Below are 20,702 nucleotides of genomic sequence, written 5' to 3'. Positions count from 1 at the left end.
AAGTGGTTTCCCCAAATTTAACTGAAAATGCAACTTTAATGATATCTCCAGTTTCAAAATTATTCAACCCCTTCAGTGTAAACACCCTTTTGCTGTTCTGACCTGCTGCAAACGAGATGCATATCTTCTGGCAGCATTCCTGAGGAATCTTAGCCCATTCCTCATGAACAATGGCCTCCAGTTCACTAATATTCTTGGGTTTGAGTGCTGCAACCGTCTTCTTCAAATCCCACCAGAGATTTTCTATGTGGTTCAATTCAGGTGACTGTGACAGCCCTGTAGAAGCTTCCAGGACTTGAGAAAAATATATTTGAAGTATATACCCAGCGATATTTCACATTTTTTAGTATACCTGGGTGACTAGGAACAGGAAATTGTTCAGCTATAACTTCCAGTTTCACAGGGGTATAAATATGAGGTAGCACATAGGCCAAATTCCCTTAGTCATTCAGACCAATGGGTAAGACAAAGGAATATAGCTGTGATATGTGTCAAAAGGTTGTTGAGGTTCACAAAATGGGAAGTGGCTATAAAAAATTAGCACAAGCACTGAAAATGCCCATTTCCACCATCAGGACAATAATTAAGAAGTTCCAGTCAACTGGAAATGTTATGAATCAACCTGGAATTGGACGTGTGTCTATATTGTCTCAACAGACTGTGAAGAGGATTGTTTGAGTGGCCAAAAAATCTCCAAGGATCACAGCTGGAGAACTGCAGAAGTTAGTTCCATCTTGATGTCACAAAGTCTCCAAAACTACAATCCGAAGTCACCATCACCACAAGTTGTTTGGAAGGGTTTCAAGAAAAAAACCTTTACTCTCATCCAAAAACAAACTCAAGCATCTTCAGTTTGCCAGACACTACTGGAAGTTCAAATGGGATCGGGCTCTATGGTCAGATGAAACCAAAATAGAGCTTTTGGGCAGTAAACACCAGAGGTGGTTTTGGCGCACACAGAGCAGTAGCCATATGGAAAAGTACCTCATGCCCACGGTTAAATATGGTGGTGGTTCTTTAAAGTTTTGGGGCTGTTTTTCTTCCAGAGGACCTGGACATTTTGTTAGGATATATGAAATCGTGGACTCCATCAAATATCAACAGATATTAAATGAAAACCTGGCTGCCTCTGCCAGAAAGCTTAAAATTGGCCGTGGTTGGATCTTTCAGCAGGACAATGATCCAAAACATACATCAAAATCAACACAAAAATGGTTTACTGATTACAAAATCAAGGTCCTGCCATGGCCGACCCAGTCTCTTGACATGAAACCCACAGAAAACCTGTGGGGTGAACTGAAGAGGAGAGTCCATCAGTGTGGACCTCAAAAGAATCTGGAACGATTCTGTATGGAGGAACAGTCTTAGATCCCTTGCCATGTATTCTCCAATCTCATCAGGCATTATAGGAAAAGACTCAGAGCTGTTATCTTGGCAAAGGGAGGTAGCACAAAGTATTGACTAAAAGGGTGCCAATAATTGTTGCACACCTATATTTAAAAAGATTTCCGAGCACACAGAGCTTATATCATAATCATAATCCATGGCCCCACTAGTTTAGCGAATATGTATTATGTTCTAAATTGGCTACAATCAATGGATTGAAAACAGTGGAGTCACTTGTGCCCAGTACTCAATAGACACTTCATGTGTAGTTATGCCTATTAATGCTTACATATCTATTTAAATAAAATTTCATTTTAGTCCACTTGTCCTCAACTTCTACAAAAGACTATGGTTTGCAGGAGCCACCTGGGTCAGAAGAGGTAAAGCTATGCTCTCCATTTCTTCAACCAGTGTAAAATCTGAATGTAGATTACTTGAAATTAATTCATTATTAACCTGATCCATCAGCAGCTTTTCAATTTGAGCTTGTGTGAGATCTGCCCTTTTTATAGTGAACATATACAGGAGCTGATTAGGAAAGTCTGGCTCAACTTAACAAGTTGTTAATCTATGTCATGATATCAATTAATCCAGATGATCAATATTTAGTTGAGTGAAGCTGGCTATCATAAAGAAACCCCAAGTTTGTTGATCTTGCTTTGTGGTACAGCTCTCTGGTCTATTTCCAATCTTCAACTGTCCAGTAGAAGATACTACATTAGCAATATACTTATTACTGAACTATTATTAAATGTTATATTAAATGTTACACTTCAAAGAACACTATAAACTCACTTTATGATAAAACTGAAATCTACCTGCAAGCAGCGATTTAGGCAGTCAAGCACTTTTGGCTTGACCCCTTAGAAAGAGAGATGGAAGAAAACCAGATTCCACTGGGACAATCAGCTCAAGGAGATTAAATTAAACTAAATTAGAAGACAAAATGTGAAACTGTTGCTGTGATTTCGCCTCACTTCCTGTTTTCAGTAGCCCTCTGTTTAAAAATAAAATCACCATGGCAGAAAATCTAATATAGCAGAAATGAACATCATGGTATCCTTTGAAATTGGCATGGAAAAGTGGAAAGTGGAATCTGCTGGTTAGGTAGCTGAAACTATCCTCTATTATTGTGCCAAATTAGGCTGGGTTGAATGCTCCGGAAGGAACATTTTTGAGGCATAAGCAAATGAATGTGAAGAAATGCAAATGGATGGATACTGCCCCTGTTGGCCAGTTTGAGTGACATTGAAACAGTTCTATTCAAGTAGTACTATTCAAGTTAAGATTTATTCTTAACCTTATCAGTCAAATGCTTGCTGAAATCTGATTGGCCCTGAGTGCCCATGTTTTTAAGTAAATCATCATAAAACAAACAAACAAACAAACAAACAAACAAAAAAAACATACCAATTAGCATGTAGATTGGCTTTGTCCCATTAGAATTGATTGGCAAGTGGCAGCCATATTGTTTATAAATTTCAACATCTGTTTGACACTTAGTGAGTTTCAAACTCTGCTGAGCCATTTGACATTTTTCAAAATAGGACAAAAATCCTAGGACCAGTTCACAAAAGAAGGTCTGCATATTGTACAAATTAGCTAAAAATCAAAAGAATTTTGTCTGCAGGCCTCACAGTTTTCAAGATATGGGCTAAAAAAAATACAGTGATGTGCTGTGCTGTACTATAGTGCCACCATTAGGCCAATCATGCTCATTTTTCTTTCCTAAATAATGGGAGTGAGTACTACATACTGACATTGAAAACTGTAAGTTTTGTATCTGTATCACTTACGGTTCGGACTGCACAACCTCCCAAAATGTTTTACTTTCATTTCAAAGGGAAGAAATAGCCACAAGCAGATTATCCGAAAAATATAGCCGCAAGCAGAAATCATCTGGGTCAAAGAACTTTTATTCAGATTTATAGGCTCATGCTGTCATTCGGCAGTGTAATATGATATTACACATTGTATGTTTTAGTAATTATAAATCTTATATGTACAAAAAAGGTATTTGCCCCATCCTGATTTGTACTGTTTTTGCATATATCTCATAATAAATAGTTTTAGATCTTCAAACAAATACAACATAAAAGAAAGGCAACCTGAGTAAACACACAATACAGTTTTTATTTATTTATTTATTTATTTTATTGAAGCAAAACCATTGTGAAAAACCTCTGTTACAGCAATAACATCAGCCAAATGCTTATGAAAACTGAAGATCAGTCTTTCACTTACTTCTATGATTAGGACTTTGGATCATTGTCTAGCTGCACAACTTACAGACTGAAGACCGGACAGTCTCCTTTAGGATTTTCAGGTAGAGAGCAGAATTCATGTTTCCCTCAATTATTGCAAGTTGCCCAGTACCTGAAGCATCCCCACACCATCACACTTCCACTATAGGTATGATGCTCTTTTTGTGGAATTTAGGGTTTGGTTTACACCAGATGTAATGGGACTGGTGTCTTCCAAACAGTTCCACCTTCAAGTCAGTTGTTTGAGGATCATCAAGGTGTGTTTTGGCAAAATTCAGATGAGCCTTAATGCTCTTCTGGGTTAGCAGTGGTTTTCACATCACCACTCTTCCATGGATGCCATTTTTGCCCAGTGTTTTTCTGATAGTGGAGTCATGCACAGTGACCTTTATTGATGCAAGAGAGGCCTGTAGATCCTGTGATATTGTCCTTGGCTCTTTTGTGACTTCCTGGATGAGTAGTTGCTATGCTCTTGGAGGAATTTTGGAAGCTTGGCCATTTCTGGAAACGTTCACTACAGTGCCGAGTTTTTCCATTTGGAGATAATGGCTCTCACTATGGTTCTTTGGAGTCCCAGAGCATTTGAAATATTGTTGTAATCCTTCCCAGACAGATGTATTTCAATCACCTTCCTTCTCATCATTTCTGGAATTTCTTTCAACTTTGGCATAGTGTGTTACTGGGTAAGACCTTTTAATCAACTTCATGCTGTTGAAAGTGTTTTATTTAAGTGTTGATTTGATTGAACAGGGTTTGCAGTAATCAGGCCTGGTTGCATCTAGTCCAGCTGAACCCCATTATGAATGCAGTTTCATAGATTTAGGGAATTAGTTATTTATTGTGTTTACTCAGGTTGCCTTTGTTTTATCTTAGATTTTGTTTTCATTTCTGAAACAATGTAGTATGAAATACAGAAGAAATCAGGACAGTATAACATGTTTTGCATATATGTTTACTATGTTAAAGAGTACAGGTTTAATCAGTTTTAGCAAAAACAACAAAAATTACAATTACAATGACTCTTCTTCTTCCACTAATGTTCCACATGACACAATTAATTTGCTAAAATGTAATAGAGCACTACAGATGCACAAAAAGTCAATATATTACAAGAAAGATGATTGAAAGTTGGCTAAACCTTATAGTACTGTGGCTTTAAAATGAACTGTTTTAATAAAGGAACATCTGAAATGTGGAATATAAATAAAGACATCAGAAATACTTGTTTATGCCGATTTATAGCCTGATGTTGCCATCTTGTGGTGTAATATAATATTGCATGTTGTATTTATTAAATGGTCTGCACTCAAAGATGATCCTCCAGTGGCAACCCCGACAACACTGGCCATTCTGGCTTTTTCCACATAATCTATTAATTTGATTAAATCCATAGTCCAGTAACGTTATGTAAAACAAGGCTGCAAATGCCATTTTATTGGAATTCCTGTTGTGGTTTTACATTTAAAAGAGTCAAATTCAGTAAAAATAAATAAATAAACAAAAATAATAATAATTTTTTTGTCCCATACATTAAAATGTGAATTACATATTAGCATCACCTATTGAACTACTTTTCTGAGGCTAGGCTACATAGGTTTCTCAACTAAAACTCCATGTCTGTGTGTCCTGAGCTAATGTGTACACATTAGAGGATGTTCTCTCTCATGGTTTGGGACATGCAGGTGTTTGTATGTAGACATTCAGACAGAACCAGATCTTCACCTTGCTCTCTGATGATATCATCCATCAATTCCCAGTGCACAGGTGCTACAAAACAGGCCTCGAGTATAATGGTGTCAAGTTTTACATGAGTTTCATACAAAAGGGACAAGGCATCAGCTTTAACATCCTAACTACAATAAGAACTCACTAGACTGAACATGACAAACTGTATAATAGTTTAAACTATATATAAACTATATAAGAGTTCTTATTCGCTTATAATATGTATTTATCATAATATAATATGTATTGATCATAGTATTTCCACCTCGCCTCGCTACTGCATAAAATGTACTTTCACATCGGCTACTGCACCGAGCTTTAGATTTGGATCACCGTCTGATCTGATAGAACTTGATCAGATGACTGAATGCTTAGAGTCAACACTTTGCTACATGCTAGATAGAGTGGCTTCACTCAAAAGAAAAATAATTAGAGAGAAAAAACTAGCACCCTGGTATAACGATCAAATGCGTACCTTAAAACAGACCACTCGGCAATTAGAACGTAAATGGCGTCAAACCAAATTGGTAATATTTCAAACAGCATGGAAGGAGAGCCTACTGAACTATAGAAAATCTCTTAGCGATGCTAGAAAAGTCTATCTCTCCACCTTAATAGGAGACAACAAAAACAATTCTAGATTTCTATTCAACACAGTAGCAAAATTAACTAGGAATAAAACCACTACAGAAAGAAGCACTCAATCATTACATAGCAGTGAAGATTTCATGAAATTTTTCATTGGTAAGGTTGAAAATATTAGATGTGAAATTCAGGCTATTAAATTAAAACCAGACAGTATTATAACTAACCCTATAGATGATAATATAGCAATATCAGATCAATGTTTAGAGTGTTTTGCTCCCCCTAGAGAAACCGAACTAGCTACTTTAATCTCTTCAGCGAATTCATCAACTTGCATACTAGATCCTGTGCCTACATGTTTGTTTAAACAGACTTGTCCTGGAGTAATTGAACCACTTTTAAATATAATCAATTCTTCCCTTAGCACTGGCTATGTACCTAAATCACTTAAATTAGCAGTTATTAAACCCCTGATTAAAAAACCTGACCTTGACCCCTCTCAACTGTCCAGCTATAGACCAATATCAAATCTCCCCTTCATCTCTAAGATTTTAGAAAAGGTTGTAGTATGGCAGATATCCTCGTACTTACATAGGAATAACATTCATGAAATGTATCAGTCAGGATTTAGACCTCATCATAGCACAGAGACAGCGTTAGTTAAAGTAGTAAATGACCTACTACTGGCCTCTGATCAGGGTTGTGTCTCGCTGCTTGTGTTACTTGACCTTAGTGCAGCTTTTGATACTATAGATCATGCTATTCTCCTTGATAGATTAGAAAATATTGTTGGCATTAAGGGAACAGTCCTCTCCTGGCTCAGGTCTTATCTGACCGATCGTTATTAGTTCGTAGATGTAAATGGAGACTTCTCCACGCATAACGAGGTTAAAATTGGCTGTTCCACAAGGTTCTGTTTTAGGCCCACTGCTTTTTACTTTATATATGCTACCTCTAGGTCAAATTATTCATAATCATGGAATTAGCTTCCACTGTTATGCTGATGATACACAGTTGTATGTTTCAGCGAAGCCAGAGGACAGACAGCAGCTTAGTAAAGTTGAAGAATGTGTAAAGGACATTAGACGTTGGATGCTAACTAACTTCCTTTTACTTAATTCTGATAAGACAGAAATACTTTTATTAGGACCACGTGTAGCTAGAAGTAAGCTTTCTGACCACATGGTTACTCTGGATTGGGTTCCCTTCTGAGTCTGGTTCCTCTCAAGGTTTCTTCCTCTTAAAACATCTTAGGGAGTTTTTCCTCGCCACCGTCGCCACTCAGTGGCTTGCTCAGCTGGGATAAATTCGTACCTTTAATATCTGTATACCGTGTTGATATTTCTGTAAAGCTGCTTTGAGACAACGTCTATTGTAAAAAGCGCTAAACAAATTGAATTGAACTGAACTGAATTGAAAGTGTGTGAGGGCCCATGTGGCTATATAAGCAAGTGACAAGAACTTAAAATAACAAGCGAAGAACTAAAACTTGGGGGAGGGTGCCCTCTGGTGGTGTGGTGGTGAATTGTTCATGACTGATGTGACACCAGCCAAATTTCATCCGAATCCATACACACATTCCTGAGTTACACCTGTTTTGGCGTATTTGGAGTATTTTGAGACCAATTTTGTTAGAGTAGGCCCAAAATCCTAGGAATAGTTTGAAGAATTAGGTCTTGCATATTATGCAAATTATCTGAAATAAGAGTGTGCGGCTAAATGCCACACATGGCAATTTTATGGCATTTTCACACAATAATTTACAAAAGATATGCTTGTTTGTATTTGGACTCTAATGATGACCACACTCCAAACTTTGCAGAATTACTCAAGATTGTCATGAGTATAACTTTTATGTTTTGTGCAAAGGCATGTAGCCTATCATGAATTACAGAAATAGGCTCCATCATGCATGAATTTATGGGCATGTGGCAGCCATTTTTTTTTGTGGCAGCTTTTTTTTTTTTTTTTACAAAATATTATTTTGATTACTTTTGAGGAAGACACTTCCTGAGTAGTTTGACATTTCTTAATGAGCTGTTTGATGTCTGGTTGTTTGTACACCAGTGGTTTCTTACTCTTTCAGGACATTCAATATTGTTCTACTGGCTATGCCTAAGGCTTGTGCAGTAGCGCTGAGAGATTTCCCCTCTTTTCTCATCTTCAAAATGAATTGCTTTTCTCCCATAACCAGCTCTCTGTTCTTAATGTTGGTTTATCCTTTTTAACAACTGCAAAATGCAGCCTTTACAGGCAAAACCCAGGGCATAAACCAATAGTAGACATTTAGAGCTATTCATTGTTTAAACAATCAATTTAACAGGGCACACCTGGGCAGCAAGAAACACCTACACTGGGGGAAATAAGTATTGGACTCACCAACATTTTTTTCAATATATTTCCAATGAGGTTATTCACATTAAAATTTTTTTACGAGACATCAGTATTAACTCAAGAAATCCAGAAATATAAAGAATTCACAACATTAAAGTCCATAAATAAAGTTATGTCTCGTAAAGTGGAATGACACAGGAAAAAAGTATTGAACACGCTAACTGAAATTAATTTAATACTTAAATTAATGGTGGAGAAGCCTTTGTTTGTAATGACAGCTTCAAGACGATTCCTGTATGAAGAAATTAAATCGGCCGCACTATTCAGGTGTGATTTTGGACCATTCTTCTAAACATATTCTCTTTAAATCTTGTTCAATTGGATTCAAGTCGGGTGATTGGCTAGGCCATTCTAACACCTTGATTCTCGAAAACCAATTAAGAGTTTCCTTTGCTGTTTGCTTTGGATCGTTGTCCTGCTGGAAGGTCCACCCACGTCTCACCTTCATCATCCTGGTGTATGGCAGCAGATTTTTCTCAAGAATCTTCTGGGAAAGGGCTCCATTCATTGTTCCTTCAATTATATGAAGTCTACCAGTACCATGTGATGAAAAACATGCCGGACACCATGATGCTTCCACCTCCAAACTTCACTGTTGGTATTGTGTTTTAAGGGTGATGTGCAGTGCCATTTCTTCTCCAAACATGGTGTGTAGCCAAAAAGTAAAATTTTGCTCTCGTCTGACCAGACTACACTCTCCCAGTATTTCATAGGCTTGTCCAAATGTGCTGTAGCAAACTTTAAACAAGCTTCGACATGCCTTTTCTTTAGTAATGGAGTCTTGCAGGGTGTGCGTGACCAGTAGAGTAGTTGCCTATTGTTTTCTCTGTGACGATGGCACCTGCTGCCTCCAAGTGTTTCTGGAGCTCTTTCCGAGTGGTCCTTGGCTCTTGGGCTACTCTTCTGACTCCCTGGTCAGAAATCTTGTGAGGAGCTCCTGTGCGTGTCTGGTTGATGATGGAGTGATGTTGCTTCCATTTGCGTATTATGGCCCCAATGGTGCTTACTGGAGGATTCAGAAGTTTTGAAATACGTCTGTATACGATTCCATCAATATGTTTTGCAACAATAAGGTTGCGAAGGTCTTGGGAGAGCGCTTTGCTTTTACTCATCATGAGATGTTTCTTGTGTGACACCTTGGTAACAAAAAGCCTTTTTATAGACCATCAATTTACTAACCCAGCTGATATTAATTTGCACAGTACTTAAGGCTTTTTCTTAGCATTTTCAATACTTTTTTCCATGTCATTCCACTTTATTATACATAACTTCCTTTATGGATTTTAATGTTGTGAATTCTTTATATTTCCAGATTTCTTGAGTTAATACTGATGTCTGATGAAAATTCCATGTAAATAGCCTCATTGGAAATACATTTACTGAAAAAAAAAATGTTGATGCGTCCAATATTTATTTCCTCCACTGTATCAGTCACGTTCCAATAATTTTGATCACTTGAAAAATGGGTGGTTAAAACAAATAAATGTCCTAAATTTATTTGTTACTCTATTGTAAATATGAGGAAATTAAAGCTGAAATTCTGATCGATCATCTAATATTCATCTTTTAATCTCAAACCCACATGTCTTTGGATGAATTGGCCTTGCCATCCATCCATTTTCTATACTGCTTAACCTACAGGGTCACTGGGAACCTGGAGCCTATCCCAGGGTGGCGGGGTACACCCTGGACAGGGTGCCAGTCCATTGTATGGCACAATCACATATACATTCACACACCCACCTCATAGACTACGGACACTTGGACATGCCGATCAGCCTACCATGCATGTCTTTGGACTGGGGGAGTACCTGGAACCCCCAACCCCCAATCGAACCCCCAACCCTGGAGATGTGAGGCAAACATACTAACCACTAAGCCACCATGCACAGAGGGGACCACATACATTATATCTTGTCAAAAGCCCTATAATTGACAATTAATGGATTTTGAATGTCTGGATGGCTGTCTTGTACGTACACACAAGTAATACAACATAATGTAATTATGTAATAAAATGTAATAAAACAAGCTACTCAGAATATTTCCTTGCGATATATTAAAGTTTATCACAAGATTATTTTTAATGAATACCACTGAAATCATATTAAAAACTGATTGCCCACAAAGTTTAGTTTATGCTAAAAACTGAATAATTCTCCACATTATAGGCACGTTATTTACCACATATAATCATACATCAAAAATTTGAGTCACAATAATTTGTCATTTATAAACGAATCAGGATATTAAAAGGAAAAACAGTTAAATTTAGATACAGGATTTTCAGTAATGGTGTTTTTAGTTAATGAAAATCTGGGTTATGTCTCATAATACAGATACTGACACTGTAGATCACTGCACCAAATAGCATTATCGATTAATATTTCAAAAATATTAAATCATTGCAAAATTCTCAGAAGATAAACACTTGCAAGTTTTTAAGGGTACAAAAATAGATTTTTGACATTAAACTACTGGCCAAATCTGTCCGCATGGAGGATATTGTAACACATAAAGGATTGTTAATAACCATGAATAGTCCATTGTTTCCCCTCTGTAGAGCCTTGGCCTGGTCCTGACTTTATCTTTGTGCAAGAATCACACATTTAAGAAAAAAAAAATTGAATCTTAAACAAACTTATATGCATATGCATGGTCTGGAGATAAGCTCCAAAAACACAAAAGTGATTCAGCAAATAAGATACACAACCTGCTGGTATAGTTATCAAATATACAACTTTCTCCACTTACTGTATTCTCTTTTACAGTAAAATATCCATATCATTCGAAGCAACCACTTCACATGGTTATACTATTGCATAGTCACATTACACATAGTCACGCAATATCCACCTGAATGACAACCTAGAAATGCTGTCAAAAGAAGACAAGCCACATAATCTTGGATAACGTACACCCTAAAACAGAATAAACTCAATCTATGATTCAGGCTCAGCAGGTAGGGCGAGCCTAAATAGTGTTAAAAAATCTGTTTATATTTGTTACTGAGCTGCGTCACTGGCCTGCCCAAACTCATGACATGATGGCCTATGATTGGCTACATGCAGTCAATCACTGGCTGGATGCCTTCTTCCGCTTGCTCCAGTAGTTGCTGTAAGCCTGTTCGAACATGTCTTTGCAGTTCAGCTTGGCATTTAGGCGTGAACAGATAAGGAAGGAGCCACCCATCTTGCGGTGAAGCGAGTAGGTTTCCTCAGGAGGAGGCGTGAGCCGTTGCCTCAGCATGACTGGGATCAGACTGTGGATGCGCTCTGTAGTGCTCTGAGCACCGAAATCGAACAGCTCGTCCAAGGCAAATGCCTCTCCCAGGATCATCACTGCATCCACATGAGCTTTCTCCATTGCCTATGGAAGAGGATTAGCCTGTGTCAAAAGCTAGGTTTAAATTCAAATGTTTCGCAATTTTAAAAATATTCGTCAAAAGTTAGGAAGAGAAAATGTGAATGAGTCTGTTTCATCTATGGTCATGCAAAAATCCTGAATATGACACTTTAGCACCAAAAATCAGTAAAAAAAAAAAAGTAACGAACAGTCATCTCCAAAAGTGAAACTGAAATTACAAGGTCAGTTATTTTGTTTTTGCCATACACTGAAGAGATTTGGGTTTTAAATCAAAAGATGAATACGAGATGATAGGTCAGAATTTCAGCTTTTATTTTGCTCATATTTACATCTAGATGTGACTTGCCACTTTTCGTTTTAATTAGAGATGCACGATACTAAATTTCTCAGCTGATACGATAACCAATTATTCAGAGTGATATTGGCCGATACCGATAACTGATAGTTCTGCCTTTTATATCTTCTTTTAAATTAATAATAATTAATTCCACAATTCTGAAGGAAATACAAATAAAAACTTTATTCTTTCCACTTCAACAAGTTGTTTCACATTCACTCACCACAAACAAAAGAATTTATACTTCATCACTGACATCAAACTGGTAATGCATAATATAAACTTTTTTATATACTAACATTAACTGGATATGAAATATACTACTCTACAAATATATTTCTCTGTGCAATATATACTTTTTTGTCAACCCATCTTCATTTAAATCTTTCAAGTGTGTACTGGCCCTTTAATTCAGTACGAGCAGCACGGTTAAAAATATAAATAAATTAAAAATTAAAAATTAGACTCGACGCTGAAACTCCCGATTCACTGCTGCTTACTTCCGGTGTAAAATCTTAGCAGTGCAGAGCTTACAAACTGCAGTTTTGTCATCATTCCACACAAGAGACATCATCTTTACACACAGCACGAAATCGATGTGTTTTCCCACCCTCTTTTGATTGACAGGATATAACTGGCCCTGGTCATCTGATGTTTTTAAACTATTGACCGATGGCCCATAGTGGGAAAAATAGCCTTTATCGGCCAATACATCTGTGCATCTCTAGTTTTAACGCTCCAATTTTTCAAGTTATTAAAAATATTGGAACATGTCACTGACAGGTGTCTCTTGTTGCCCATGTGCTCCCTGTTTGATTGACTGATTGATTGAAGGCCAGATTGGAATTTGCAAAGAAATACAGAGATGAGCCCCAAAAGTTCTGGAACCAAGATTAACCTCTACCAAAGTGTGGAGAAAGAAAGAATCTGCTCATGATCCAAAACATGCAAGCTCATCTGTGAAACATGGTGGAGGTAGTGTCATGGCTGCTTCAGGAACAGACTCACTAATCTTTATTGATTATGTAACACATGATGGTAGCAGCAAAATTACTTTTTCACATCACATTACTCTTTTTAACATCTCTTTACTGAACTCATGAAACTTTCAGTGCACATTTTTTGGGCATTTCTGCGCTGTTTTTTTCATTCACATTTTCAAACTTCCTATATAAGTGCTAAATAGAAAACCCCATACTGTGTGTGCTTATTGTAGCTATAATTTTTTTGCACACATATCTAGGCTCGAGTCAGTGTCTGGGCTTAGAGCTTATACAAAAATGCTCAGGAGTGCACTTTTTAAGTGTGATGGAATATCAACAGCCGTTCTCCTCTTTATGGTAAATGAAATTTCAAAGAAGGAAAAATATTCAAGCACTACATGACAGAGTGTTTAACATAATACAGGACATCACTCCTTTCTGAAGTGCCAGAAAAATTAGACATGCTTGTGTTTTTGCAAATAATCATCAAATTCCAAAAATTATCTGGTTTTTTTTGCCATGTTCAAACCTCTCGGATTAAAAGCAATGTGAAATGGAAAGCATAACAGTAACATTTGACTTTTGCCAGCATCAGAAATTGTTATATGATTGATATTGATGAAGTCTTTTAATTACAGTGGACATTAGTGTCTATTGTACACTACCATCATATTTGTGTGTGTGTGTGTGTGTGTGTGTGTGTGTGTGTGTGTTCCGACCTTAGACTCGAATCCAGTGAGAAACTTCATATCTACTGAGTGCTTTAGGACTCCTTCTCTGTCCCCTTCTGCAGCTGCCTTAATGATCTGTTACAACGAACACGGTCTTAAAATCACACTCTCTGTTCAATACAACCAACACACAATCATGTGCTGATGGTGCAATAATTTATAACCATTTATAATTAATAAACTAGTAACAAAGACATTTTTCTTTTACCTCTATATAGAAGTCTGTGAAACTCTGATCGAAGCCTCGAGTTGCACCAAAGTCCAACAATGCCAACTGTATTCAAAATCATGAATTATGGAGCCTGATTTCTAGGAAATAGTTCTTTAACTATAGAAATACCTTTACTGAGTCATATCGGCAGAACAGTTACATTGAAAGAACATTATACCAAAAAACACCCTTAATATCTTAATATCAGCTCACTAAAACCACAATACAATACCTTGTGGGTTTGTGGGTCATACAAAAAGTTGGACCAGTTGGGGTCTGTTTGCATGTACTGAAATTCAAACAGCTCTCTCAGGCAGAGAACCAGAATGTTCTTACAAATCTGAAAAATAAAAGACATGGACAAACATTTCGTTTGATGCAATGATAAACAAGTGTGTCTATTAATAACAAAAGAAAACCATCTCTTGGCGTCAAAGCACTGTACACATAGGCTACAGGATATGGGAAGTGTACTGTGGAACAAGTGGAGTTACAGAAGTGCTGTCTTTTAAATTACATCAAAATATTTTGCATGAAGATATGCTAGATGTCTTATCCTGATCTACAACATGCAGCAGATATATAAATTATTGTTCTGTACATAAACTACTGTTAAGGTCTACTTAAATATCAACTGATTTGATACATTATTATTATTATTTTTAAAAAATAAAGAAAGATATTGACTAGCTATTTGTTAATGTAACAGGGTTTATGACAGGCTTCATGCCAAAGTATTGGTTTCACATAAGTACTGGTTTCATGCCAAGATCAAGATATGTAAAACAGGACATTCAATAAAATCTTACAATATTTCAACAACGTCAACAACAAAAACTCTATAAGACCTTTCAATTTAATATTTGAAAAAAAATGTCTCCTGGTCAGGTATTTTAGAAGACTTCCAAATAAGTAGCGTTGTCGAGTATTGTTAAGAACTGGAAAGTCCAGTAAAACATGCTTAACAGGCATTCTTAACTTACAGAAATCACGTTAATGGTTTTTCAACATTCCATAAGAACGCATGTATAAGTATTGATTGAATGCATTCTTGTGTATACATTCTGACTGTGCCTAGATTCAAAGGCATTGTCTTTAATTTATAAGAGGGTTAAGTGTCTACACTGTTAATGACAAACGTAAATAAATTGGTGCAGTAAATGTGCAGAACAATAAAACTGTTTGTAATGTTGTAAATATTCAGCTGGCTCAGCTGAAAAAGTTGATTCAGTGTGGTGCGGAAACTCCTTAAAGCGTAATGATGGGTGTTCTTTGAGTCAGCATGAGCCACGGATCTGACTCTAAACTAGCGGAGTTGGACTGTATGTGCAACCTGAAAGAGCACTTTCTCACAGCACCGTTCACGATGGAATTCATTCTGCCACAGTGAAAAGATCTCTACACCTCTACACATCATACAAGTGACAAAGTGTTAAAAATCTTTGCCCAGCATACTTTTTGCAGTTGAACTGGCTTCATCTAGTCTAAAACATTTTCAGACTAGCAAAGTAGATTTAGTGTTCTTTCTTTACCGCCTACTTCAGTTTTTTCCCACTGGCAGAATTATAACTCTTCATGGAAGTGTACAAAATAAATATTAAAATAAATAACACATGTAATTACTAATATTTCATGGTGTTCTGAGTTTAAATAGTTTTAATTCAGCACACTTATTTTTTTCGTAAATATTCTTAGGGGTGCCAATCATTTTGTTTGTGTATGTTTGAGGCGGACAAAAAATAAAAATGTTTCTTAGAGGAAAGTGTCTCCTAATGGATTGAAAATTATTTATTATTGTATTGATTTCTTGAAGGGTGCCCTTAATTCTGGAGGTCCCCTTAGCTAACTGTACTTGTGCATGAATGAATAAACAAAAAAAAGTAAATACGAATGCTACATTTCCGGTTTGGCATGCTATATAATTCATACGGGCGTGTAAAAATTAAGAGGTACATGATCCTCAACATGAACACACGACACATGACGAGTATCATGTAACGGACAAATGTGAACATCATTTAAAAAAGAAATAAAATTATACTGAAAAAAAAATCCATGACTGTACATTTAAATCCTTAAGTTAGAGCTCACCTCATTTTTGAGCTCCTGCGAGAGTCCCTCAGCCTGATCAAGCGGGAAGCCTTGCGCCATCTCAGTGGTGAGAACATGCCGGCTGCTCAGCTCATCAATCACCTCAGGCACATAGAAGAAGGGATGATCTTTCAAGAGCTTCCTGTAAAACAAAACAAAACAAAACAAAAAAAACGCAGCTTACAGTAATGGAGCAGAAACAGGCCATGCCATACTGTATGTGCCAGGCAGCTCAAACACATGGTTAAATCACTGACTGGGAAATCGTTATTTATTTATTTATATGGTTTTGCGACACTGGAAAAAATCATTTTAAAGTTGCAGAGAGAATATCCTATAACCACAATATTCTATTACCACATACTTCTGTTTTGTATTTTTGAAAGATGTGAATACATAAAACTTACAAAATTGGTACATCAAAAACAATCAACACTAAAATACCACAAAATTACAAATTGGGCTCAGACTCAGAGACGCCCATATTAGCTGTGTCCAGCATTGCCTGGTGCCTGGTCACAGAACGCGTGTACAATAACGCAGCGCAGGGCAGTTTTATGTACGTCCTGCCTTGCTATGGATGTAAACTCATTTATTCACCTCTGTAGTCATCAAATGTAGTGATCTAAACTTAGGAGGAAAGACAGGAAGGATTGAGTGCCCTTGTTGTCAACATGTTTTATTTCAAATTCAGCTATATTTACGACCTTACTGGTACAGTTGCTTGGCATCAGGTCATCGAAACCCAATACTTGACCGGAAAAAAACAACAGAGCCCTTCTGAGCAACCTATGAGTTATTTATAGCAAGTGGTTATGGGGGTTTATTATAATACACCAGCTATAGACTTTCTGCTTCCATCTGGTAATGGATATAAAAGCATAAAATATACTCTGGCCTTCTTCTCCATCCTAAATAATAACGTCATAATAATAATGTCAAACCATAGACAACTTACTCATAAGTTTAAAGTTTTTAACATCAGTGATCCATCTACATATCGAACAATAAATTAAACAGGCTGCATAATAAAGTCAGCTATCTGCCATAAAATACCACTTATATTATATGGGCTATAATACACATTTGAACTTAATCAGGCCGACACACCCTCCTGTGAAAATATAACTTCCTCTTCATCTCCAATCAGGAAATGCTACAGAGGTTTTTTTTGTGGTTTTGTTTTTTAAAACAACAACAACAAAAAAAAACACACCTTTATGCACGCCGTTTTTCATGAAAAACGAGAAAAACAGCAATGATACCATCAGCAGCAAAGCAAGAGCTACAAGATTCTGCCGAGTCTTAAGGTCTGGTTCAAGAGAGCAATTTGGCTTTCCAGTTACAACAACTACTATACGACAGCCAGTGAGTGATGTGAAACATTACAGTGTGCCGAATCTGCTAAATAGGAGAATAAAACACCGGTATGATTTATTGGTCAAGCATGGTGGAGGTAGTGTCATGGCTTGGGCTTGCATGGCTGCTTCTGGAACAGACTCACTAATCTTTATTGATGATGACCCAATGACCCAAAACACACTGCCAACTCAACAAAGTGGAAGGCTTTGACTGGCAATCACCAGACCTTAACCCAGTTGAGCAGCATTTCACCTCCTGAAGAGGAGACTGAAGGGAGAAAGCCCCCCCGAAACAAACAACAACTGAAAGAGGCTGCAGTAAAAGCCTGGAAAAGTAACACAAAAGAAGAAACCAACAGTTTGGTGATGTCAGTGGCTTGATGCAGTTATTGCAAGCAAGGAATATGCAACCAAATATTATGTGTTATTTACTTTAATATTATTTGTTCCTATACATTTGCTCACCTAAAAATAGGGTGGTCTGCCACCAAAGGTGCCATTTTCTAAGTTGTTTAATCACATCTAGATGTAAATATCAGGAAATGGGAGTTGAAATTCTGATCTGTCGTCTCATATTTATCTTTTTCTCTCAAAACCAAATGTCTTTAAAAAAGAAGAAGAAGAAATAGGCCTTGCTGTTCCAGTACTTTCGGAGGGGACTGTATATGTTTAGCCAATCTATGTACTAAAAATACAGAAAATATTTGTTTGTCCAAATTCAACAAAGAAATGGGTCTAAAATAAGCAGGATGAGTAGTATCCTTTCCCTTCTTTAATATGAGACACACCGAATATTTTTATTTTCACACTCTTAAACACAATTAAGTAAGCTTAGGCAAAAAAGCTGTGTAAAATTCACTGATAACCATCAGGCCTAGCAGCTCTACCAGCTTTTAGTAAATGGACTTCTAGCAGCATCTGAAAGTTTTGGATTGTTCAAGATCTTTAACCATCAAGGTCAATATCTGTTGATATCTGTGCACAGACCTGGAGTCAAGTTCAAAATGTTTCTGCTTTAACTTAAGCAAAAAAAAATGATAAAAAATTCAACCCACTTACTAAGAACAGAATTCTACTATAAAATATTGTATATTTGATTAAAATCAGATTGTAAGAGAGAAGTTCTGCAAGTTTATTCAGGTTGTGAGAGTGTGCTCTCAAAGTCTGATTATTCATCTCTTTCTTCTTAGAAGATGCAAAAAACAAAATATGGCTTCATAGAACCACCTTGAGTGTCTCTCAGACTGGAGAATTTGACATCACCTGTACCATTGAAAGCTAGGAAATCATCAAGCTTCAAATGTATGTACATTATGAAGTTTGGATCAACAAGTAAATGAGAATCAGAACGGCAGCTATAAATCTGTCTGGGAAGGATACCAGAAAGTCACGAAAGACTAAGCTTTGATCATAAATGAATATGTTATGATATTTGGTATTGGTAATGTTTGAAGACGCCGCCTTGCAGAGATGAGAGCTGGCTTTGTGGAGAGCCTGTCCAGATAAGGATCTAAATAACAATTGAAATCTCCTCCCATAATCATATTTTGTGAGGTATCAAGTATTAAATATAAAAACCTTGCTGAAACTCAACCTTAAACCACAAGAGAAAGACTCTCTAGTCATCTAAAGGATATTTGCTACATTTTACATTTATAAAACCTTTGCTACACATGAACTGTAGTTTAATCTATAACCAAGTTCACCCATGTTTGATAATGGAAGTCACCCAATTTCTGCACATTTCAGTTTTGGACTTGCTTTTCTCTCTCTAACAGAGAAGCAAAGTCTCCAGTTAACTCACTTGAATTTGCGGGCACACTCGGCCTCCCGGAGATAATCACACTCCAGGACCAGCTCTCGCTGCATCACATCCATCAAGTGCTCTGGAAACAGACCTAAAACACAAGCAGCAACAGAAAAAGAGATACGTCAGTAAACAAAGGCACAAGGAACTTTTAAATCAACTATGAACTACGTTTAAAAATACATTTAAGTGCCTTTTAAAATGCTGAGAAGGCCAGGAGAAGTTAACTAAACCATATTGGAACTATTCAGTAATAACAATGATGAACTTTTTTCCATGATGTGAATATTTGGATCTATAACCAAATAAAGGGCATCAGTCTTCTCTGTTAGTTTCTCAGTTAAACTCGTCATGCTCTTCAGGGCTATTACCAACACATTTGAACTTTTAGAGAATGCAAACTAAAAATAAGACCGTGTGTCTCCTCAGTTAGAAAGTCTACAAAACTTCACAGCTATCCATGTGAATAATGAGCCATCAATGTGCCACTGAAGGAAACATTATCATCAGCCTTACTTCACTAAACAGGAATAATTATAGGGTTATAATTAATGACAGTACTCTTTAAACACAGATCTGGTCCTGACCATTAAACCACTGGATTAATGTACAATGGACAATAACAATCACCTTCAGGCAGGGCGTTGCTCATGCTAAGGACAGTCATCAGGTTGTTCACGTCACTGTTGATGCTCTGTGCGACTCCGGGGTACTGAAAACATACACACACACACACCACAATACCGATTATGGTATGTGTATACGTATGTACAAAAAAACACCCTCAGCATTTAACGGATTCCGCTATAAAAACCTTAATTCAGTTTTATTTTGTCACACTTTCAAGGTTTTCAGTTGTTTTAGTTTCAGTGTACCATCCTTTCTTATAATTAAAACACAGGGTTACCACAGCTCAGACCTCAAGCGCATGTGGAGTAGCCTCTGTTCAATAACAGACAACAGAGGGAGGAAAAACAGTTACCTCACTAGCAGATGAGAACAATACCCAACTATATGTAGGTGGACTACAACAGCAGCACACTAGTTCTGTCTGTGCCTGACGTGATTAAATCCTTCAAGGTGATGAACCCATACAAAGCCCCATGTTTCCTTGTTTTGTCATGTGCTGTCCAGTTAACGGGAGATCCTCACTGACATTTTTAATCTTTCCCCATGTCTGCAAACCATCCCCATCAGCATCATTTCCCAAGAAAGCTTTTGGGTAAATGACTACCACCCTATCGCACCGATCTTCTTGAGCAGTTAGTTAAAATCCATATTAAACACTCCCTAGTCCATATACACTAGAATTTTGCCACCAAGTCCCCATACATATTCACAGCACATTTGTCCTTTTGCACTTTAACTGTCCCAGTAACTGTGATGATATTTAGTGCTGTTAATTGGTCCTGTTCTTGTAACTAGGATATTTACCATAAATCGTCATGCTTTACTTGTTAC

General features: G+C 37.0%; 1 protein-coding gene across 2 annotated transcripts in view; it reads right to left on the bottom strand.

The window, feature by feature from the left end:
- Positions 1-10,390: 10,390 nt before the first annotated feature.
- coq8aa (coenzyme Q8A, genome duplicate a) overlaps positions 10,391-20,702 on the bottom strand; it is a 30,882-nt gene continuing 20,570 nt past the window's right edge. For both annotated transcript variants that reach the window (XM_053647990.1, XM_053648000.1), the window contains 7 exons: positions 19,872-19,953; positions 19,239-19,332; positions 16,074-16,215; positions 14,215-14,322; positions 13,980-14,045; positions 13,760-13,846; positions 10,391-11,723 (listed from right to left, as the gene is read on the bottom strand). In XM_053647990.1, the coding sequence (XP_053503965.1) occupies positions 11,430-11,723; positions 13,760-13,846; positions 13,980-14,045; positions 14,215-14,322; positions 16,074-16,215; positions 19,239-19,332; positions 19,872-19,953 (873 nt within the window). In that variant the 3' untranslated portion in view covers positions 10,391-11,429. The remainder of the gene's footprint in view (positions 11,724-13,759; positions 13,847-13,979; positions 14,046-14,214; positions 14,323-16,073; positions 16,216-19,238; positions 19,333-19,871; positions 19,954-20,702) is intronic.

This window comes from Ictalurus furcatus, chromosome 2 (assembly GCF_023375685.1).
Source record: "Ictalurus furcatus strain D&B chromosome 2, Billie_1.0, whole genome shotgun sequence".
NCBI classification, from domain to species: Eukaryota; Metazoa; Chordata; class Actinopteri; order Siluriformes; family Ictaluridae; genus Ictalurus; species Ictalurus furcatus.
The sequence above is the reverse complement of the archived record's forward strand: the minus strand, read 5'-3'. Positions and strand labels throughout refer to the sequence as shown.